Source organism: Nycticebus coucang, chromosome 11, assembly GCF_027406575.1.
Source record: "Nycticebus coucang isolate mNycCou1 chromosome 11, mNycCou1.pri, whole genome shotgun sequence".
Taxonomy (NCBI): Eukaryota; Metazoa; Chordata; class Mammalia; order Primates; family Lorisidae; genus Nycticebus; species Nycticebus coucang.
The window spans coordinates 33,553,804-33,578,458 of NC_069790.1; the positions used below are offsets into that span (position 1 = coordinate 33,553,804).

Sequence of the window (24,655 nt, forward strand, 5' to 3'; positions counted from 1 at the left end):
TATTTTTTTCCCTCCCTCAAGAATTGACTCAAACACCAAAAACAAAAGACTTTTTGTTCAAGCTCCTAGAAATGAAGCATTCTGTTTGTTTGGAATCTTAATGACTTAATCACCCCAAACTTACCTGATTAGAAGCTCTTTCATAATGAGGAAAATTAATTTCAAAGTTAATGGATGTGTAAGCATAAACATTTCTATCTTCCCAGAATGAATTACTCACATTCCTTACATGCACATTTTAGTTACACACTCTAATTAATATTAGTACTTAAAATGTGTGGGATTGATTTCACCGTCAAAACAAAATAAAACTACCCTTTGTCTTTAGATAGTATAAAAACACCACACTTTCCCTAATTGTAGACACTGGGCTGCACTAATAGACTTAATTTTAGATTTGGACAAAATGGAAATCATTTCATCAAAACAATTCATTTTACTGACTTTAGCCACTTCCAGCTTGTTAACATCAAACATCTTATGCACAGATGAATTAATGATATCCAATCTTCACAGCAAAGAAAATTACGATAAATATTCTGAGGTAAGTTTTGAAAAATCTACCTAACATTTGTCCTAAGTCTAATAATTTTGTAACGATTGAAGAGTAAGTTAGTTTGTGCTTTGTTTTTTCTGCCAAACTTCAGCCTTCCTATGACGGTGTATTGTTGAAATTTGTATTATTTAGCATGACAGCAAACAGTGTGGCTTCTCTAATGACAAGTGAAGTAGAAAGTATGATACTTAGCAATCATAGGTGCATTAATAATTTTCAATGAACTTAGAAGTGCATATTTGTAATAAATATTTACAGAAATTTCATATGCATAACTTTCAACTGGACATCTGTTTTAATTACAAATGAAAAAATACATTTTTATTTTCTGCTTAGCAATTACAAGCTGGCAAGTTTGTAGTAAATATATACCTAAGTAAAAATGTCTATCCCTAGAGGGTAAAACTGAAAATTATCATTATTTTCTTCTTTATGTTTTCATATAGAGTATTTCCTATTTCATATTTCATATACAGTATTTTCCAAGTTTCCAGAAATTAGTGTGTATTACCCATTTTACCCAAGTTACAATCAAAAAGCAATCATTTAAAAATCTTTATATGGACAAATTTTGATGGTAAAACTAAATCTAATTAAATAGTCACTATATTTTAAATGATTCCTATAAAGTCGGTATATTTGGGGTGTAGCAACCCATAAAACATTGGTCTTTTACTACAAATGTAATTTATATTTCAATAAAAATGCAATTGGTTTCTTGAGAAATGCTTTTAGATTGAAACTCCAAGTAAGAGAGAATGAAAAAAAAAAAAAAAACTCAGTGGGCCCTCCAACAACTGTACCCCAAAACCTGACTAGCATCTATTTCCATGTATCATGTTTCTATCACTTTGGCCTTTAAAGAGGGGGACACAAGAAACAAGAAATGGAAGTGGGAGGTTTCTCTAAAATCAAAATATAAAAAACATATAAAATATTTCATTAACAATATGAATCAAAAAACTGACAGAGAATAAAATAAACTTTGCCTCGTTTCAATACTTCATTATGTTCCCGCTGCTCCACCTCATTACTATATTTAGTATATATATTTTATTAATATTTTATACTTGTCTTACAATAGTCTAGGGACAGAGAAACTCAATTGCTTTAAGAAGCTTCATACAAATTATTTATTAAAAATTCTGCACATAAGAACACAAACTTTGTTTATAGCTTTAACAATCCAACATATTGAAGTTTAGATTTAAGTTAATTTGGGGGCTTAAATCTATTGCTATAATGAGAATATATTATTATAATGGTTATTTCTAATTATAGCCCAGAGGATACCCAAAAGGAGAAAAGGAAAGAAATCTCAATTTTGAGGAATTAAAAGATTGGGGGACAAAAAATGTCATTAAGATGAGTACATCCATGGTCAACAAAATGCCACACTCAGCAGCCAACTTGCCTTTGAGATTTGGGAGGACCACAGAAGAAGAACAAAGCACGGGGGCGATAGCCAACCTGCCTCTGAGATTTGGAAGGAGTAGGAAGGCAAGCATCTCAAGATGTGTCCCTAATCTGCCCCAAAGATTTGGGAGAAGAACAACGGGTAAAAGGGTCTCGAAGACACTGGGTGATTTGTGTCAACAATCCATCCACTCACCCTCTGCCAGTGAGTTACTTCATTCCATGACCTGCCAACCCCAAGAAATCCAGAATCCTAATCAAAAACAAACAAGGTAAATATCTGAAAAATAAAATGCATGCATAGTTGGGTAGAGCTTGTCCTGAAACTTTGAAAATGACTACATGTCTTCAAAACATGTTTCTAAGGAAGTAAATCTCTTAGAAGCAGAAAGGCAAACATATAATGAACTAAATACCTATCAATTGAGAACTATTAGAAGGTCAGGTATAATAAGCATGTCTCTAGGTGTCAAATCCTGCATGGCTTTCCCTCCACTCCACATGGGCACCAATCTTATTTTTCTTTAGTCCATGCAATGACAAGCTTGTCTGACTCTCTGACATGAGAGTCCCCCAGGAGAGGGCTGTCTTCAAGTACAAAGGATACCATCTCAAAGACCTAGGTCTCAAATGTGGAAGGTTTTCTTTCTTTAATCAATTTTTTTCTTTTTTCTGGATCTCATTTTGTAAATACATCCCATTATAATCATCCTTTGTATTAATAAATATTTATTTTCTACTATGTACAAATCAGAGTGCAAGGTACTGCAAGAGATTTAAAAACTTAACAAGCTACCTACTTATTTTCTTGTAGAGAATATATGCTAAAAAAAGAATTCTTCTTGATATGAAGTAGAATGCAATGTGAGACTACTCCTTTATCTGAGACCTTCTCAGACACTCCTGCTTTATTTTTTTCATAGTACTTATGCCCATCTGAAATATATTTAGGGACCATTGCCTTTACTAGAATTTCAGTTCTATAAATCCCAAAATGTATATCCCAGTGCCATATCTCAGTACCTAGACCTGTGTCTGCCATGTAGTAAGCCTTCAATATTTGCTAGGATGAATGAAAGAAGAGAGGCACTAACAAGGCCCTACAGAGGGTCCGATAGAAGAGCATCTCTTAAATACAGGAATCTGCCTTTGCAAGACTCACTGGAGGGGTGAGGTCGTTTTCAGGTAAAGGGGAGAACATAAGCAAAGGCATGAAAGCAAGCTGAGCCGAGAATAGCCAAGGCTCGGTTTGGAAAGAGCAAGGCGTACAGAAGAGGAGAGGAAAAGAGGCGAGGCAGACAGAGTCCGAGCACAGAGTACAGACATTTGGGGCAGGGGCAAAGACTACCTGCATCACTCATCTGCAGAGGAAGAACCACTGATATTTCTACTGAGGCCCTGGGAGGTTATACAGAGGCAGAATCTGGCAACTAATTAGCTGTTGGGAATAAGACAGTGGTGAGGGAGAGAAGACTCCGTGGTTAAGTTTTCAAGCCTGAGTGCCCATCACAAGCTCAGCATTCCTTCAATATCTCATTCATTTCAAGTGCAAAACAATTCAACTCAGGTATAATGAGGCAATTGAGATTATGGCTTGTATTTTCATCTATTTTTCTGATAGATGAGAACACTGTACCGCTTCCATTTTAGGAGACTGGTATTCAAGAAAACTGACGATGCAGAATTTGTGAAACAAGAAAAATAAGAAATCTGGAGCCTGCTGTTCCTAAGGATGGTATGAAGTGTGGACTGTAATCCACAGACAGCTCTGTAGTGAAGGCAACAAGGAAGAGTTGCTGCCTTCACAGGATGAGTTATGTTTCGTTGATGGCAATTTGTCCTTGTCAGTACAGCTAGTATCTTGAAAGTTATTCAAAAAACAATTTAAAGAATACTTGTGATAAAGTTGAAGTAATTTTTGTCTGAATAAAAAGAGCATTGCAAATTCTTAAGAAACCTCTGGTAAGAGAGAGAGAACTTCATCACTACCCTATATAAAAATCCTGGGCACAGTTACACTTAATTTAAAAAATTAAATAGAAGAGTAGCCTGGCAAACATTATGATGAAAATTAAATAATTTAACAGAATGACACGATTGACAAATAACTGAACAAGGATAACAAATCACTCAAAAACATGGTATACACATTCTTTCCATTGACTCAACTGTTAGTGACTCTGTGACAGATTGAAATTTTAAAATCTGACAACTGTCTGTGTAACATTACAAGACAAGGGAAACTTAGATTTTAGGAAGATAAAAGAAAAAGGCAAGTGACCTCTCTTAGTGTCTCCAGAGACATGCCTCTGTTGTATCTCTTTTTTCCTCACTTAACATTTCAGGCTTTTGATTTGCAGGGAAAAAATTATAAATTCAGTACACCAGAACACAAATACATAGGGATTCAACTTTAGGCTGCCAATATGAGGTCCTTAATCAAATGTAACTGGTTTATTGAAAAGTCCCCCCCACAGGGTGCACACAGGAAATGGTTTGCTTTTTGCCCATCATGCCCCCAGCTGGGCAGTTCAATCTCCCTCCCTTGCTGGGTAGAGATCCCTTAACAATACCCTGGATGGATTCCATAACTGGCTCGGTCACTTCTGAATATTAAAAACCTCCATCAAGTCCATTTGAAGACACCAACCTGATATCCAAAGCAGCATTCCCCCTACGGCTGGCTGTCTGGGCTGGTGGCTGGAAGGGCGCGAAGCCGGCTCCTGCGCTCTCCCTGGCACCTCTCGCCTCAGAGGAGGGTGGTGGGGTGGGACACAGCGGGCCCTGGAAAGCCATCTGCCTACTCCCCCAGGGTGTGTGGCTGGGTGCAAGAGGGGTGCGGGGCGGTCAGGAGAGGCTGTCTATAAAGACGAGGCCACACTGAGTGCTTTCTTCAGGAAGCCACACAAGGGCCTCCACGGCACCCAGGTCACCGAGCTTGGGAACCTGGATGCCACCTGATCTCTCCCAACGACGCTCGCCTCATCTGCACGCCGCACAGCCTCTTTCCGCCAAAAGGAAAGGCTCGAGCCAGTGACCTTCCCAGGGACCACCTGAGGCACAGAAAATGCAGTTGTCGCTGCTGTCCCTCGCCGCATGGGCCTCACCCTGCTGCCGGAGCAAACCGCGGGCCAGCAGCGGCGGGCCAGCGTGCAGTCACCATCCCACTCCCCGCCAGGGACTCTCTAGGAACCCCTCTCGTGAGGCTTTGCACATCTGGGAGGCGCGGCCGAGGCAGGGAGGCTGTGTCTCTGCTGTGCCTTAGCCACCATGGCCCCAGCAATCCGTGCTCTCCTTTATGGTGTCGGGTAGTTAGCGCCTCTCTACCTCCAGTCACCAATTCTGGGCATCAGAGAAAGCATCACGCACATCCTGCTACACTAATACATAAACTAAGGCCACCTGGTCCCTTGACAGTAAAGGAAATTTCTAGCCATAGAATGTGGGTTTTTAACCTAAACCCCAGCATTTGTGGAAAATGTTAGCTTAGGTGTCAGCCTTCCCTGTTTACTTCGCGTACTCTGGTAGACCCCACCCGGCTCCCACAAGAAGCCATCCACGTAAGTCTACCCAGAGTTTGCGATTTTGCTAAGCATTTGCGGGATACGGAGGAGGGGTCCTGTCCTCCTGCAGTTCACCAGGATTCTCAGCCCACGGGCTTGTCTCCCAGCCTCTTGTTACCTAGACCACCGCAGCTCCCTCCTCCTCACCCTCTGCTGTTCACCCTGGGTGGCGTCCTGGGTGTGCCACCCCTGCAGTCACACAGATCCCCACGCTTGGTTAAGTGCGCTGATGTTGCTGTCATGTAATTCAAGGGGCTCTGCATTTTTAGTTAGCACTGAGCGCCGCATATCATGTGGCCTGTCCTGCCTCCCCCAAACTCAGCCACATTAGCTCCTCTAACGTCCAGTTCCTCCCAGTGTTTATTAACCAGAGCAGCTTCCATTTTCTCCATGAAACCCAGGGCCAGCCTCATGTAGGAGGCTTCCATCCTACAGAGGGTGTAAACTGTAACTCCATGACTTATGAGAGGTAGTCAAAATGCACATTCATTTTTATGTCCCACTGCCCCTATACAAGAGGGGAGAAGAGGGTGTGCAGAAATCTTCTGCTGACCCTTGGTGGAAACTTACCTTGATGCCATGAACTTCACTGCCTTTTGTTGTTTTGTTTAGACAGGGTCTCACTCCGTTGTCCAGGCTGGAGTATAATAGCATGGTCAGAGCTCCCTGCAACCTCAAATTCCCGGCTTCAAGCCATCCTCTGGTGTCAGCCTCCCAAGTAGCTGGGACTACAGGTATGTGGCACCATGCCTGGATAATTTTTTAATGTTTTTGTAGAGACAGGATCAAGTTACATTATTCGGGCCGGTCTTGAACTACTGTCCTCAACTGATCCTCCGGCCTCAGCCTCCCAAAGTGCTAGGATTTACAGGTATGAGCCACCATGCCCAGCCCACTGCTTTCTTAAGTAATCTCAGAACTTTGGCCTCTCCAAGTCAAAAATACAGACTCAGTTCCATTGTGATCAGCATTTCAATCTGCATTTTGCTATTGGTTCATTCAGTTTCCACTCTTCTCACGCTGACACATGGGTTCAGAAACAGGACTGTGGTCGATTTCTCTCTTCCAGCCTCACCTGCTTTGTCCCTCGCTGGCTGCTTTTTTGGACTCCACTGGGACAGATGGGAATTTGGGATGAGAGTCAAGAGGAGAGGCAGTTCTTACCGGGCTGAATATCATCACGCTCAGGACCCAGCAGATGGTACCACCAACTAGTGCTGGACCCTCTCCCAGTAGCTGGGTGGACTCCCCTGAAAAGTCTTCCCCAGAACTGGCTTTGGCCCTCAGCCCTGGAAGACAGACACCCCTCCAGACATACCTATCTCTCTTCCAGAGGTCCTCTTCAGTAGGACTTGACGTTGCTCCAGGAAATCCCTCCCTGCCTACAACTTGTCATGAGTGGCTCACCCTTCGTAACAGTGTTGTCAACGTGGTTGTTCTGCCCTGCCCCTCTCTCTGCCTCTTCAGCTTTTTTGACCTTTGTTTCTCCCAACTACATGGAACACATTTCCTCATCATAGGGAAGCTGCTCCCTGGTGAAGACTCCCAGACACCTGGGCATGGGTACAGGAACTCACAGCAGGGTAAGAACTCTCTCCAGAAAAGTCTCTCACAAACCCAAATTCTGTCCTCTTATAGTCTCCAAATGGGTGAGGGAATTGAGGATTAATGGAACTATTTCCAACGACTTCCTTCAAAAAGTCTACAAATGATAGTCTGGCTTTGGAATTTTACCTCTATTAAATTCTAGTGTTTTGGTTAAAATGACACTTTTGCTTCCTTTGCAACAAAGATAGATCTCTCCTTATAAAAAATGCTCACAGCTCCTAAAGTGTTGTTTTCTCTAAATCGTTGCACGTTTGTGTGCATGTTTCTGGGGAGAGATTCTCAGACAAGAGAATCTCTGGGGTGGATTCTCAGACGATCTTATAAAGATGATCCCATAAAGTTGAAGAATCACTGTAATAGAAGATTATTTCTAGAATTATTTTAATACCCAACTCAATTTATAGGTGAATGCTGTTATCTGTTTAGTCATTTAAGTACTGAGAACATAATATCAAAACCGTGAGAATCACTCCACTGTTTAGCCTGAAATTCCTCCAAATCTAGGCTGTTTACAGAGGCAAGAAACAAAAGTGAGGTGGTGACTGTGCTCTTCTCTCCAGCACTTTCACAGGCACCTTCCCCAAAGATTCCATCCCATATCTTTTCTCCTTCCTTCAACAATTCCCTTCTTCTAGGAAATTCTGACTGGATTGGTTCTTACCCAAGTCTCAGCCAACCTGAGAAATGTGGGCAGAGAGCAGGAGCTTCAGGGGAAAGCTGGGACCAGCAACGACTTTCATGGAAGGCGACTTTCATGTGTTCTCAGGTCCACATTTCGTACATCATACTATGACAGTGACCTTGAGAAATACAAAAGGGAAAAATTTGTACTGACTCTGGGACAAATTTCTGACGGAGAAAAATGAAGAGTCAATGTTCACCTAACTGTGACTATAGAAATAGGCAGGAAAGGTAAATATGTTGGGCTCCCCATGTTTGTTCCTCTTTTTCCCCTAAAGATCTTCTTGAGGACATTATGTGACACTCTTTCTTTGGAAGTTACACTGTTCCATGAACATGCTAAGCTACATGTTACTTCTTGAAAACACACACTGTGACATTTCTGAGCCTTTGTTGGTGCTAATTCCTTCAGCTCAAAGGCTTCTTTTCTACCAATCAAAATCCTCTGAGATGCAAGTCAATTTTGGATGCTTCTGGATGTTAGGGTGATCTGGCTGCAGCACAAGGAGATGGACTATTGTCTCTATCTTCTGCTTCAGTGGCAGAACAGCAGTGGTCCAGAAAATGGAGTGGGGAAAAACAGTCTATAGGTAAACCTCTGCCCAGATAAGTCTTGTACTCCCTGAGATATTTGCAGTCTGTCACAGATCTCATATTCATGAATTGGGACAAAACAGTAAAGGAATTAAATCAGAAGTAAGTATTTGGCTGGGTGTAGTGACTCATGCCTGTAATTCCAGCACTTTAGAAGGCAAAGGGAGAGGATCCCTTGAGGTCAGGAGTTTAAGACTAGCCCGGACAACGCAGGGAGACCCTATCCCAACAAAAAATAGAAAAATTAGTTGGGCATGGTGGCATGTGTCTACCAGCCTGGGTGACAGAGACCCTACCTCTTTAACAAAAGGAGGAGGAGAGGGAGATGGGGAGGGGTAAGGGAGGAGGAGCCGGAAGAGAGAGGGAGAGGCAATCTCACCCTATGTGTACCTAAATGCTCCTGGCAAATATAATCACTTCGCTTCTTGGAGTCAGGCTTGAGTTAGGAAAGTATTATCTGGTGAGCATTTGTCCCTCTTTATTATATCCATTGTTGATTTCAACTTACTATTTATTAAGTAGCCCTGAGTTCCTAAAATGTTTGTTAGATGTCATGCATTTATTCACTTTTGTCAGAAGTATGTAAAATCAGGGAGGTATAATAATAAGGGTCACACTTTGTAGAGGTCCCCTGACTCTTACAGACTCATATTATTTAGGCATATCATGTTTTTCACCAGAACATTGAATTTCTCCTGTATTCTTTTTAAGCTTTACTCAAAGGGAGATAATGTAGCCCTTTGAAATGTATTTTTATTATGGTAAAATATACATAATGTATTTTTATTGTGGTAAAATATACATAACATAAAATTTACCATTTCAACCATTGATAAGTATACAATTCAGTGGCATTAAGTAAATTTCACTTGCCTTTTTACATAGTCTGGCACTATCCACTAATCATACTCCCACTATTAATACCTACAGAACCACACCCAAAGGTTTATCATTATTTAGCTACCAAAAAAAATTCCTATGAGAACAATAAGGTTGGTAGTTTTATAGATGTTCCCACTCTTACAAATACTTATATTATTTAAGAAAATCACGTTTTTCACCAGGACATTATGTTTTTCCTATGTTCCTTTTAAGCTTGTCTTGAAAGGGGATAGTTCTTGCTAATCTTTTTTTTCTCCTGAACTCTGTTATCATCTCGTCATCTCCTAATATATCAGTTTCACCTGGGATCAGACTTTCTGCTTCTTTGGAAATACCTGGGACAGCAAAGATTTCTGTTAGCAATCAGATACGGAGAGACATTAATTTTAGAACAGTAATGGAAATGTAGAGATTGATTAGTTTAATTCTCCTGGAAAAATGAAAAAGTCAATGATCATTCAGATGCTACCTTATAGCACTTTTCTTTGACCTTCAGGGATCTTACACCTTCTTCCTAATAGCCCATTTTTACTTTGCTCCTCATCTATCTCCCTGGTCTTTTTATATTGTAGTCAATACAATTTAAAATCTTTGTACCTGATTTCTTAGAATATATAATAACAATAATTAGTCAAATAGATGTCCATGGATAACTAACAAAAATAGCTGCTCATAAAATGTATCATGTAATTTTCTCTCACAATGTAACACAAATGTAACACATATAATCTTATACGTAGCTTAGAAATGGGAACTATTATCACCCATTATTCTCTTCCTAAATATAGGAACTAAAATATGAAACAGGCTAAACAGGAAAATCACTACTAGAATCACGAATGGAATTAAATTATAACTAGATTAATGTCAAATTAATATTCTCTTTGTAGAAGAAATATTATTTTTATCCTGAAGAAAAGTTATCACAAAATTTATTTTACTTCTTGCCAAATTTCAAGCATTAGTATATTGCGGTTAATAACACAAAACTATTGTTTCTCTTCCTTAAAATATGCAGCAATAGTAATTAGCTACAGCAATGCACCAATATAATTTTCAAAATGCTTTTAAAATATCATGTAGCTTTTCTTTGTTATTTAAAGCACTGAAATGTAACCAATATTGCAAAATTACTTTTAACCACTAGAGGGCAGAAAATGCTCCACGGGAGTACTTAACTAATTTTAAATTCTTAGACTTACACCAAAACAACAATAATCACCACCACTACAATAATGACAAAAAGTCTTGAAGATCTGGTTTTATACTATGTAGTATACTGCACACTTATGGCTCAATTAATAACCTTAAAACTTTATTTTTAAATTATTATGGTGCATAATTGTACAATTTTTAATTATTATGTGATGTTTTGATATAGGAATACAATGTGACTCAAATCAGGGTATCAAAATGGAGTACCAAAAATTTTTTAATTTAAACTGAAATACAATTGCCTCAATTCAACCATTTATAGAAAGTAAAAGTAAACATCTTTTTTGCATCTTAATTGTAGCCATGAGTTAAGAATCATTTACTTGCACCAGAGAATCAGCACATCCTCAAAGAAAGGGAGAACACTTAAAATACAAAGCAAAACAGACAATACCCATTGAGAATAAGCAAAATTCTTTTAACATGAAAATACTGCCAATGGAATAGACTGAAATAGTCATCAAAAAAAGTTGTAAAACTATAAAATGCTAAAATATTTACATTGGAATCTTCAATTTCTATATGTATTTTATTTTACCAGAAGCCAACTAATTGTGGCAAATGTATTTCTGGTTTCCTCTTAATTTGTCTTTGTGACCTAATTAACTTTTGTTTCCCTCCCAGTGAAGCCATTTGCATTTCAGTAAATAAAGCATTACTTTGTTTGATTAGAAACCACAACCTCTTCACTTTTTCACTCTCATTAATTAAAACACATCATGGTAAATTAAGTCATTTGGATTTCAGTCTAGGTGGGTGACATTTTAACTACTGCCCCTTCAACCTTCCCTCTCTGTCAATCTCAGCCATGTCCTACATCATAGGACAGCAAAGGGGCAATGGCAGGCGGCTGACAGAGTGACAGAGCAGGCAGGAATCCAAGGGTCATACATCACTATAGGTGGTGACTTCTCTGATGCAGGAGGCTCTCCCTGCCTATCAAACCTGATACAGCTTTCACCTTGTAGGTTTACACATGACTTTACCCAAGACACTAACTCATTTCTGAAGTCTTATTTCTTAATCTAAGCAAACCTTCCTTCCTCACTTTTCAGGTCTGTGAGCACTGTTCACTCTAACACTAATAAATACAGTGTAGTGGCACAGAAAAGCTGGGGTGGACTAGCAGAAGCGATGTACTTCTTTTTGTTTTTGTTTTTGAGTCAGAGTCTCAAGCTGTCACCCTGGATAGAGTGCTGTAACATCATAGCTCACAGCAACCTCCAACTCTTGGGCTCAAGCCTCAGTTTTTCTATTTTTAGTAGAGACGGCGGTCTCACTTTTGTTCAGGCTGGTCTCGAACTTGTGAGCTCAAGCAATCCACTTGCCTCAGCCTCCCAGAGTGCTGAGATTACAGGAGTGAGCCACCATGCGGCCAGAAGCAATGCACTTCTAAAAGCTGGACTAGTCACAGAAGAAAGAAACTTGTTTTACTGCCTACTAGTGGAAATTACAAATTGGCAAATTTAAAAAAAGCTTCCAACAACTATAGCTGCCCAGTAACAGATCTGACTAATATTGGCCATAGAAAGGTGTTCAAGGATTGTTATACATCAGGAATATCACAGGCACTGTTTCTGCATAGGATGTGAAGTTTTAATAATCAACTTCTAAAACCTTATAATGCTTCCTTTAAGATGTTTTTTACCTTTTGGCTCGGCACCCACAGCTCAGTGGTTTCAGCACCAGCCACATATACAGGGGCCTACTAAACGATGACAACTACAATTAAAAAAATAAACAAAAAAAACCAGCTGGACATTGTGGCGGGCGCCTGTAGTCCCAACTACTTTTTGAGGCAAGCAAATCAATTGAGCCCAAGAGTTTGAGGTTGCTGTGAGTTGTGATGCCACGACACTCTACCAAGAGTGACATAGTGAGACCCTGTCTCAAAAAAAAAAAAAAAAAAGGATGGTTTTTACCTTTAATAGGAAACATACAAAGTTTTAAAATTCAAAAGAATTCTACAAGGCTTTTACCCAGTTTTCCAGGGTCAGTTCTGATTTATATTGAGTCTGCTCAAGCTGCTGTAACAAAATATGGCTTGTTGACTAGGTAGTTTCAACAACAGCCATTTATTTTTTCACAGTTCTGGAGACTAGAAGTCTGAGATCAGGATGTAAGCATGGTCTAGTTTCTGGTAAGGGCTCTCATCCTGGCTTGCAGATAGTCACCTTCTCACTATGTGCTCTCAAGTCTTTTCCTTGGTGCACGCACAAAGAGAGACAGCTCTCCCTCCTTCTTTGCAATAGGATTAGAGCACCATTGTTTTGACTCTATTTAACCTTAACTCCTAAAGACCATCTCTCCAGATATAGTAACACTGGAAGTGAAGGCTTCAACATATGAATTTGTGGGGACACAATTGAGTCTATAATACTATTTTTACCTGCTATCCCAGTGTAACTATTAACAATGCCCCCACTTCCCTCTCAAAAGTGTCCCAGTTGAATGAAAAATTACCATCCCAAGTCCCAATCTCTTCTACTCCCAATTTCTATTCTCCAGAAGTAACTACATTCAAGTTGTTTATAATTTCTTCTATTTGGCCCAAAATTAATTTTAAAAACATGATTATACTATTTGCATTGGTTAAAAATTGCCTTTGAATACTAATTTATAGACCAAGGAGAAAAATCATTGACTTAAACAAATAGAAAAGGGTGCCTGGAAGATAAAATGTCTCAAGATTTATTCACTTGAAAATAAATTTTTCTACCTCTAAACTTTGTTGGAATTGTACAGCCATCCAAATTCTCAACAAAGTTTGAGGATAGGAAAAGTTACGTCATTGTTGAGACATGATACCCAGACCTCCCTACAAAGTAGGATTTGCTGCCCATACTGTCAGCCCTCACAGGAATTGCCTCAGCTGCAGAGAGCTACCTGGCCCATGTAATGCCTTCCCAAGTCAACAGCATCCCATACGTGAATGAGGAAGCAGTATGCAGGCCATTTCCACCCAACCTGGGGCTGTTCTCACAGGCTATGGGTGCCCCCACAACTCCCCAGGGGGTCAGCCAAGGTTCCATCATGCCCTCATCATCACAGATGGACTTCTCCCTCTGCCCAATCCTGCCTCCTTCCTTTCCTTCCTCAGGTGTTGATCTTTAATAGCAGTCTGTAAGTTGACCACCTGAGGGACTGTAACAAACTGTACAACATGAAGAGGTGGCCAACATAATGAACTCGGCCTACTGTACTTGTACACAAATGTGGTGCATGTCCAGTCTGTGGAAATCAGGCCAACTGAAGGAGGTGGTCAGGGTAGGGAGGTGGTCAACTCTGGACGGTCTACCGTGTTTTCAAGGTTTATCCATGTTATAGCATGTGTCAGAACTTCATTCCTTTTTAAGACTGAGTAATACTCCATAGTGTATCCCAGGGATGTCTGAATAAACATATCCACATTTTTAGCAGGTCTTGTCAGAAGTACAATCAAACATTCCCCCAAAGTATATGAATTGCAGGTAAAACGAAGGTGCATTACATGTCTAGGTGCGCTTGACCAGTAACAGCACCTTCAATTCAACTTCAAAAAGTAATACATAGATAACATCCCTTTAAACGTGTATACGTATTTTTAGCACCCTCTGTGTATACACCACATTCTGTTTATCTACTGATGGACATTTACTTGTTCCCACTTTCTGACTCCTATGAATCATGATGCCGTGAATATTTGTGAGAGGTTTTATTTGAATTCCTGTTTTCAATTCTTTTAAAGATATAACTAGAAATGGATTTGCTGAGTCATACGGTAATTCTATAACTTTTTTAGGAACTGCCAAACCCTTTTTTAGAGGTGCTACATCATTTTATATCCCTGCCAGCAATGCATGAGGCTTCCAGTTTCTCCACATTCTCACGAATGCTTATTTTCTCTGTGTGTGTGTTTTATCATAGCCATCCTCGTGTGTGGGAAGTGGTGTCTCATTGTGATCTGATTTGTACTTCCCCAATGGCATATTATATTGATTATCTTCTCATGTAAGTGCCTCCTATAAGTTTTTAATTCATTAATAAGTGAGCTGAGACTCAGATAAGTAAAATAATATGTCCAATGTAATCTGCAAATATTGGAATTTTAAAACAAATCTAATAGATTCATTCCTTCTTTTATATTACAGCTTGGACTAACGATCACTAAAGACTCTATGCACTATTTCTTAACCCCCGTTTCACTCACTTCTACTCCTCTTCATTCATTCTTCTTAAAAAAACTATTGATGTGTGTTTTCATTTATTTATTATTTATTTCAAATTAATATGAGGGTATAAATTACATTGCTCTCACTTCCAAGGTAAAGTTCCACTTGTAAAAGAACCCCTCACCTAGGGGGCATGGTATCCACCCACACATTGTGCTCATGAGGTGAGATCCTACCAAATGCTCTCCCTTCTATACCAATCATCCTCCCCCTCCTCCTTCCCCTTTTCTCCTCCCTCTGCCCCCATACTAGACTATATTTGTGTTTTATTATTCATATGAGCATGTAATTCTTTATATATTGGCTTCATATTAGTAATGAGTATTTTTCTATTCTTGTGATACTTTACTAAGAAGAATGTGTTTCAACTCCATCCACATAAATGTAGAAGATATAAAGTCTCCATCTTTTTTAATAGCTGAATAGTATTCCATGGTACACATATACCACAGTTTCATGATCCATTCGTGGGTTGATGGATTGCTTCTACAGCTAGGCAATTATGAATTGAGCTGAAATAGACATTTTGGTGTAAATGTCTTTGTGGTAAAAAGATTTTTGTTCTTCTGGGTAGATACCTAGTAATAGAATTGCAGGGTCAAATGGAAGGTCAATGTTTAGCTCCTTATAGCTTCTCTATACTTCTTTCCATAAAGGTCCTATTTGCAATCTTACCAGCAGTGCAGAAGTGTCCCTTCTCTCCACATCCATGCCAGCATATCTTTTCATTCATTCTTCACTCAGTCATTCCTAGGCTGACTCTAGACTCTATAATCACCCTGAATTAATCTGCCATTGAAATCTTGAATTCAAGTATCCCAAACTCTGTTCACAAAACTATATCCACTGAGCTTGCTCACAATTACTCTCACTGTACCTTCTTGCTCTAAATCGGGGATTAACGAACTGCTGTTCATGGGCCAAATCCAGCATACAACTATTTTTTTTAATTATTTTTGTACAACTATTTTAAATTGCACACAAACTTTATGGACACCCCGTATAAAGAATTTTTCACTTGGACACAGCCACATGAATTTATTTATTATTGTCTATTCTTATTTTCATACTAGAACAGCAAAATGGAACAAGTGGAACAGAAACTTGTTCTTTGTATGGCCTCAAAAGCTAAAATACTTACTTTTGGGCCCTGTACTAAAAAAATTTCTAGGCCCTGTTGTCGGGAATGAAGACATTAGTCTCTTCACCCTATTGCCTTTTCCATGGAGACACCCGACTTCTTCCTGCGTTGTGATTAATAAAACAAGCTTTCACATTAGACTTCCTGTGTTTCAAATCTCAACACCGCTAGGTCTTTTTTTCATGTTATAGATATTTCCTTTATTATTATGTACCAGGCACTCATTAGCATGTGAATACATCAGATGCACAGTCTGACGTGAAGATAAGCCCATCTATTGAAGCATTAGGCAAAACTCTCTTCAGAATGGTTTATATTCCTTCAGGTAGTTAGTTTTACTCCATGTGTATCCCTCTTGTGAAGTCTGGGAAGCATGGATGTCTGCCCTGGGTGAATGCCAGACTCATCTGTCTGTCTCTGTGAAGAAGCCAATGCTGGTCCAGTCACTGGCTCTAAAAGTAAGTTCCCTACAATTACCCCTTCCGAGAGTTGTTCCCTTTCTCTTCTAACACCAGTACTTCTAAGCTGAGTAACCTAGAGAAACTTATTTAAACATGCAAAGTAATTTACCCAGTGGTTGTCATCAAGTATACACACAACCACGGCTCTTTTTTGTTTAATCTAGGTTTGATAGGAATTAATATTAAACTATCAAATCTCACAACTACCTTCACAACCAATTTAATAATTCAACCCACTACTGTCTTGTGCTTCTGATTCATTTGCCAAAAAAAAAAAAAAAAACTCCAGATTTAAATCACTTCAACACCTGATACGCCAACTTATTCACTACTCAGCCCCAAATAGCTGTTCAGACTTGTGCACTGGAAATTCATGGTTTAAAAATTCAACAATCTAGCAACTTTTCTCTATTTCATTGACTTGTCTGGAAAATCATACCTATTTATCTATCAAGGTCATCAGACTCAGATGAAAAATATGTGTCCTGCAGTTTCCAGTAGGCAAAACAAAACTACACATACTTCAAACACAGAGGATTTTTTCAGTGTATGTGCAGATGACAGACGGGGAGAGAAGAGCAGCTTTCTTGAGATGGTAGAGGCCTGGATGTAACTGATTTGAATGGAACTTCACTATTTATCAACAGTTTTTTTGTTTGTTTGTTTGTTTGTTTAGATAGAGTTTTGTTGTGCCACCCTGACTTAAGTTCAATGGCATCATCATAGCGCACAACCTCAAACTACTGGGCTCAAGTAATCCTCCTGCCTCAGCCTCCCCAGTAGGTGCATGCCCAACACAATGCCTGGCTAGTATTTCTATTTTTAGTAGAGACAGGGTCTCACTCTTGCTCAGGCTGGTTTCAATCTCCAGAGAGCAAGCAATCCATCTGCTTTGACCTCCCAGAGTGCTAGGATTATAGTCATGAGCCACTGCACCTGGCCCATTTATCAATCATTTTAATAAAGAGGCATTACTGAGTTGCAGAACAAAATAGTCACCCATAATTCACCTAAATTCAACCATATCTTTCTTGATTGCAGACCCACCTCTGCCTATATTTCCTGATTACAAAACACTATCACCAAATACAGATACACTTCACTAGGAAACAAGAGAATGACAGTACATTGTCAGGTGATGATTTGTTCCATTTATCGAAACAGCACACTTGCAGATTATTGAGCATCCGGCTTGCTCTCTTACACATTCTGTGTCTATACAATAGTGAATGCTTTAGCATTCACAGGAAACCAGTGCTTCTTGCTTCCTCAAGACCTCTACAGTTAAAAGGTGACCTTGAGCTCCTTTCCTCTTAACCTCAGTTTCTGTGTGTTGCGCGACCGGAGACACAAACGAACAGCAGCTTTGCCATGGGTGTAAACTTGCTCCTGTAATTATTAAGTCAAGAAACAGACTACACAAGATGAGATGGCGTGTAGCAAAAAGCTTTATTCAGGGTTTTGAGTTACATACACACGTACTCTATCATCTGTTATTTCCATCATTATCTTATTTTACCTATCTGAAATTAACTTGAAAGGAAATATTTTATTATCATATCAATACAATCACTTTTGCAGTAAACCTCTTCTTTTAAACACTGACTAATTTCTGAGCAGGTATCTAAATAAAGATCACAAAGGAGAAAGTAGCCATAGGGGAGCAGAGTTAATGGAAGAGTATCTTCAAGCGTTCACTCAGTTTACTCAGTATGAAGTAATGACTGTGTCTTTTCCTCAGGGCAGAGCACCTATAGACCTCTGACAATATGTTGTTAACATACGTCAACCCTCTGGCCCGTATCTCTGAGGAAGGGCGGCATGCCCTTTGATCTCAGGCTTCACCGGTGCACAGCTTCAGAGAATGGGCCTGTGGAATTTTTAACTCCAGGCAAGCCAACAACTCTGTGTGTGTCCCAGGGGGGTCCAGGTCCCTTAAGCCTCTGGAAGAAAAGCAAGTCATTTTAAACTCACACTGAATTCACTCTATGTGCTTGATGTAGGATATGTTTATTTCTAAATATTATCCTACACTGTGAAATGGAAATAAAGATATTTCCCATAGGGTTATTGTGAAGATTAAATGAGATAACATAAGCCAATTACCCAGATAGTATCTGTTAAATGGTAGAGGCCAATTATCATCACTTCTCTCCACACCCTTATATTTGTACCTCTATTTTTCGATTCATTTTAACTGACAGGTAAAAACTATATATATTTACGGGGTACAGTATGTTTAAAACATGTATATGTAATGGAATGGCTAAACCAAGCCATTTAACATATGCATTGCCTCATGTACTTAACTTTTTTTTGTAGCAAAAACACCCATAATCGTCTCTTAGCAATTTTCAAACACAGCCACGTGTTATGTAACAACAGAGATATGTTTTGAGAAACATGTCTTAGGCAATTTTGTTATTGTAGAAACATTTCTGAGTGTGCTTACACAAATCTAGCTAGTACAACCTGCTCCTAGGACCCAGGGTATATGGTATGGCCTGTTGTTTCCATGGCTACAATCCCATGCAGTATATTACTGTACTGAATATTGTAGCAACTATAATACAATGGTAGGTATTTGCATGTGTAAATACAGAAGATGTACTGTAAAAACACAGTACAAAAGATAAAAAATGGTGCACCACTACAGGGCACTTACCATGAACAAAGCCTGCAGGACTAGAAGTTGCTCTGGGTGAGTCAGTAAGTGAGTGGTAAGTGAATGTGAAGGCCTAGGACTTTATAAATTAACACTGCACATTTAGTCCATACTATATTTATATTTTTTAAAATTTTTTTTCTTCAATAATAAATTAACATTAGTTTTCTATAACTTTTTTACTTCATAAACTTTTTAAATTTTTAAAGTTTTTGATTCTTTTATAATAACACTTAGCTTAAAACCCATACCTATTGTACAGCTGTATAAAAATATTTTCTTCCTTTATATCCTTACAGCATAAGACTATGCTATAAGCTTTTTTCTATGTAAAAACTGTTGTTTTACTTTTTAAATGTTAAGTACAAATACTTACTATTGTGTTACAATTGCTTACGATATTGTGTTAAAGACTAAGACCCAAACACACACCTTAACCTAGGCCTACTCAGGGTCAAGATCATCAATATCGCTGTCTTTCACCTTCACATCTTGTCTCACTGAAAGGTCTCCAGGGGCAATAACAGGCATGTAGCTGTCATCTCCTGTGATAACAATGCCTTCTTCTGGATCCCTCCTGAAGCACCTGCCTGAGGCTGATTTACAGTTAATTTTTTTTATAAGCAGGAGTATACTCCAAAATAATTATAAACAATATAGTAAATACATAAATCAGAAACACAGCCATTTATAATCATTATCAAGTATTCTGTACTGTACATATTGTGTATGCTATACTTTTATACAACTGGCAGAACAATAGGTTTGCTGGCATCACCACAAACATGTAATGCACTGTGCTAAGACCTTACAATGCCTATAATCTCACTAGGTGATGGGAATTTTTCAGCTCCATTATAATTTGAGGGGGATGCTGTTGTATACAGGGTTCATCATTGACCAAAACATTGCTATGACGCATATGACTCTATACTATATACAGTTGACATTTGAACTCCAAGGGTCTATACTTATATGCAAATTTTTTTCAATAAATAAGCTGGCCCTCAATAGCAGTGGATTCCCCATCCACACCCAAATGTGGATCAAAAATACAATATTCAAGGCATGCAAAACCCACCTACAAGAAGGGCCAACTTTTTGTATCCATAGATTTTGCAGTGCTGACTGGGGGACTTGAGTATGCGCAGATTTTGGTATACATGGGGGTTCCTAGAACCATCTTCTGGGAGTACCCAGGGACAACTGTATTATTAACTTTGATCGCCATCATGTAACAATAGATCTTTCACATTATTTCTGTCTAATTGAAATGTTGTGCCCTTTGACCAACATTTCCCCAGGAACAGATAACTTAAAAGAGAATTAGTTTTAGACAGCGAAATGGAAATGCAAAGTAACCTAAACATTCACAACTTCAAAGAGAAACTACAAGCCCTAAGACAAAGGGGTCAAAAAGAGAGGTGGTGCTTCCAGACCCTAAGAGCTTGTGGGAAGGGTTCCAATGTGGGTTGGCACACAGACCTCTATGGGCAAAAAACAGGCTTATCACAGCTAGTTTTCAGACCTCTGAGGAGGGGACACTCAATAGGCAGTGCTTGAACCTCTGAAAGCGGACATGACCTGGTGGGTATATACAGATGATCTGGGGGAAGACGCAGCAGATGAAGGGTGAGGAATAATTGGTACTCCCACTGTCCATGGAGGTAACCTGCTGTGGACTGCTGTTGGTACCACTGAGGGACATAGCAACATTGGTGCAGGGGACTGCTAAAAGGAGCTGGAGGCTGGAGCTCAAGCTACCCACTACTGCTGGAGGCCGGAGCTGAAAGCAGCAAGGAAATCCCTTCTCCCCTCCTCCTCTCTCCTCTTGTGCCTCCCATTGTCAGAATCTAATGGAAGATCAGTGGCGAGAATCTGTGAAATGTAATTCATGTTATCTCTGCCCTAGAATTGCAGAGCAATGGGTTCAAAGTGAAGGCAATAGATAAATAACCAGCACAGTCCACTCTTGGCTACTAAGTATCCATACACACATTTCTACATATTTGCCAATCCAATAATAATATGACCTATTTCCACCTGAAAACATGCCATTATTTTTCAAACAAATGAGGATTCTATCATCCTATCTTCAGACGGTCCTAATGGTCACCATATTTATTTCTGGGTGATGTTATTTCCTTTTCTAGACTAGTTACAATCTCACCAAACTATCTTGTACCTATAGACTAACATGCAAAGTCAACCACCAACAATCATCCTAGCATAAAAACAGAATGGCAAAAGCGAGAACAAATTATGTAATATATGCAAATATACATGTGACAAGTACACGTACTTTAGTTTTCTATTGCCGCATGCATTAAAAAATTATCTCAGAACGTGGTTTTAAAGAACGCCCATTTTGGGCAAGACATGATTGCAAGAGGGACTTTACCTAACAATTGCAATCAGTGTAACCTGGCTTACTGTACCCTCAATGAATCCCCAACAATAAAAAAAAGAACACCCATTTTATCTCATGGGCCTCCTCCATGTGGCTGTGATCAGATGGCAGCTGAGGTTGGATTTGTCTCTTTATACAGCCGGGAGATACTCTAACCACAGAGCCTCTCTGCCTTCTCATGCAGGCTTTCCACAGGGCCTGTCCTGCAAGGTAGTATGCTCATTTCATGGTGGCTCAGGGCTCCCAAAGCAAGCATTCTGAGAGAGAGAGCAGAAGCCACCAGTCTTGTCAAAGACTGAGTCTAGAACTGGTACAGTTTTACTTGCAGGGCACTTAAGTGGTTAATGCCGGTCACAGACCAGCCCTGGCAAACATGAGAGGGAGCTACCCACAAGCACGAATAGCAAGAGGTGGCTCACTGGGGCCACCCATGGAGTGAAGTTACCACCAGAAACTAGGAAGGAAACACACAGCATTCCCACTGTCCTCACATCCATTTCCTCCTGGGGCTGGAATTGACACTTATAACTTCTTTATTCTCCCATCTATCCCATGTTCCCTCTGCTCTCAGACAGTACTAGGGCTAGAGTTTTTTTTACCTGGAGTGTAATCTTTATTCCTGAAAGATCTGAACTCTTAGTGGTGATGCCATTATTGGGATGCTATAGTTTTTCATTAACTTTTATCTTGAACATGAACAAAAAGGCACCCCTTTTTTGTTCTTTTATTCCAAGGGAATTCTCAGAATATTCCCTTTCCCCACTGTACAGCAGTGCCCCATGTCTCCTAAATAACTGAGATTGGTCATTCCAGCCAACACAGTAACTGCCTATTGCTTCAGGACATTGGAGAACCCCAGGTCACCAGCTACTCATGTGCATTACACATTTCCCTGCCTAACAAAGCTGTGAGGCTCAAGAGAGGTAAGAATGGCAAGTGTAAAATGTGGCAACTCTAGGTAAACAATAGATATTCTTTTCTGCTTTTGGCACTCCCCTTCCCCAAAGCGACTATTTCAAACTTTCTCCACTACTTCACACTTTCTACTTCATCAACTCTGTCCTCATTCTCAGCAAATCATCTGAGCTGTTTACCTTTCTCAACTTCCTATCTCAACCTCCCCCACATCTTGTTTAGAAATTAACCTGCAACCCTACCCATCCTTATGCCTTTTTCTTCTGTCATTACAGAGGGTCTTGGTGAGGTAGCCATGGACTCCTATATCAAGTATGCTCAGTCCTCCCCCAGTCAAGCCCTTAGTTCCCTGGATTATGACTATTCACTGCTCCATGTGCTAGGACAATCCCTGACACATTCTAGGCAATAGGCACTATTTACTAAATAAGCACATTTTATATTTGTGCGCATCTATGTCATGGCAAGGTTCATTACGAAAGGACCACATAGTTCCTTAGCTACCAAAGGCAAAAAATAATAATAATGTTGAAGTGCCATTTAATTCATTTATAGTTTAAAGCCAGCAGAATATATATTTTAATTGTTATTTTAGCAGGAAGATATATAAACTGAAACCATCCAATTTTTTAAATTGCATATTTTAAATCACTGAAAGAGATTTCCCAATAATCTTCTAGGCAAAGCATCGGACCCAAAATTTTTTTATTTAAAACATACTCATACCAAGTCCCTCAAAAACTTATTTAATTCATTTTCAAATACCACTTTGTTAAAGATCTCTATAACAGACTCAAAGGTTATAGACTATATAATTCACACTTTACATTGTTATACTTCCTACCTGAAGATGAAAGGTCTAGCTGTGATTTGAAATTTCTGTCAACCTATATACAGTATTCTATGCATATATTATTTTCATTACCTAATTTCATCTTTCCCGATTGAAGGAATACTAGCGATCTCTTTTTGGTCAAAAAGAGATCAACATGTCAGAAGTGGAAAGCAGGCAATCTGAGGCTACCGACCCCCGCAGGGGTGATATACTGAAGTAGTCAATCACTTTGAACGTTCCTGGGTAGAAAGCTTCTTTGGGTGCTGGGGTCACATATCACCCGTGGCTGAAGTGGACTGAATTAAATCACAAAAGCTAAGAATAAAGAGTGTTAATCAAACAAATAGACCCAACTCTGATAACACTGACAACTTTCAGATGGAGAAGCATTTCCAAAGAGCACAAATTGTTTCACAAAGACCTGACAATGAATTTTCCTTGCCTATAAATTTTATTTGAAAAATGACAAGGATAAAAATGATGTATTACATTTTCCTACCCTTTACAGGCATTTGACATAAAATAAAATTTCAACCCAGTTGCCATGGCTCTTGCCTTTGGGAGGCCAAGGCAGCAGGATTGCTTGAGGCCAGAAGTTTAGGACGAGCCTGGCCAACATCGTGAGACCCATCTCCACACACACACACACACACACACACACATTTTTGTTTTTGGTTTTTTTTTTTTTTTGAGACAGAGTCTCAATCTGTCACTCTGGGTAGAGTGCCATGGCGATGTCATAGCTCATAGCAACCTGCAACTTTGGGACTCAAGCAATCTTCTTGCCTCAGTTTTTTGTATTTTTAGTAGAGACAGGGTCTCGCTCTGGCTTGGGCTGGTCTCAAACTCCTGCACTAACCAAAAAGCACATCATAACAAAGATATTTGTACCAGAATGTTTATTGCAGCCCAATTCATAATTGCTAAGTCATGGAAGAAGCCCAAGTGCCCATCGATCCACGAATGGATTAAAAAATTGTGGTACATGTACACCATGGAATATTATGCACCCTTAAAGAAAGATGGAGACTTTACCTCTTTCATGTTTACATAGATGGAGCTGGAACATATTCTTCTTAGTAAAGTATCTCAAGAATGGAAGAAAAAGTACCCAATGTACTCAGCCCTACTATGAAACTAATTTAGGGTTTTCACATGAAAGCTATAACCCAGTTACAACCTAAGAATAGGGGAAGGAGGAAAGGGAGGGGAGGGAGGGGAGAGGTGGGTAGAGGGAAGGGGATTGGTGGGATTACACCAGCGGTGCATCTTACAAGGGTATATGTGAAACTTGGTAAATGGTCTGTGAAGCTAGTGAATGATGCCACATGATCATATCAATGTACACAGCTATGATTTAATAAAAAAAAAGAAAGAAAGAAAGAAAAAAAATGACCAGCGAGTAGGTAGCTCTTTTCATAAGATGGCTACTATTAACTAACATGTGGTGTGTCTACTCTAGAGTGTGTGTGTGTTAACGTGTACGGAAGCAAAATTTAACA

At 39.4% G+C, this 24,655-nt stretch overlaps 1 protein-coding gene across 1 annotated transcript; it reads left to right on the plus strand.

Annotated features, from left to right (window-relative positions):
- Positions 1-406: 406 nt before the first annotated feature.
- NPVF (neuropeptide VF precursor) lies at positions 407-3,677 on the plus strand. The gene is made up of 3 exons (XM_053609248.1): positions 407-544; positions 1,838-2,244; positions 3,623-3,677. Exons 1-3 carry the CDS (start codon positions 407-409, stop codon positions 3,675-3,677), a joined length of 600 nt encoding a protein of 199 aa, XP_053465223.1.
- Positions 3,678-24,655: the final 20,978 nt, after the last annotated feature.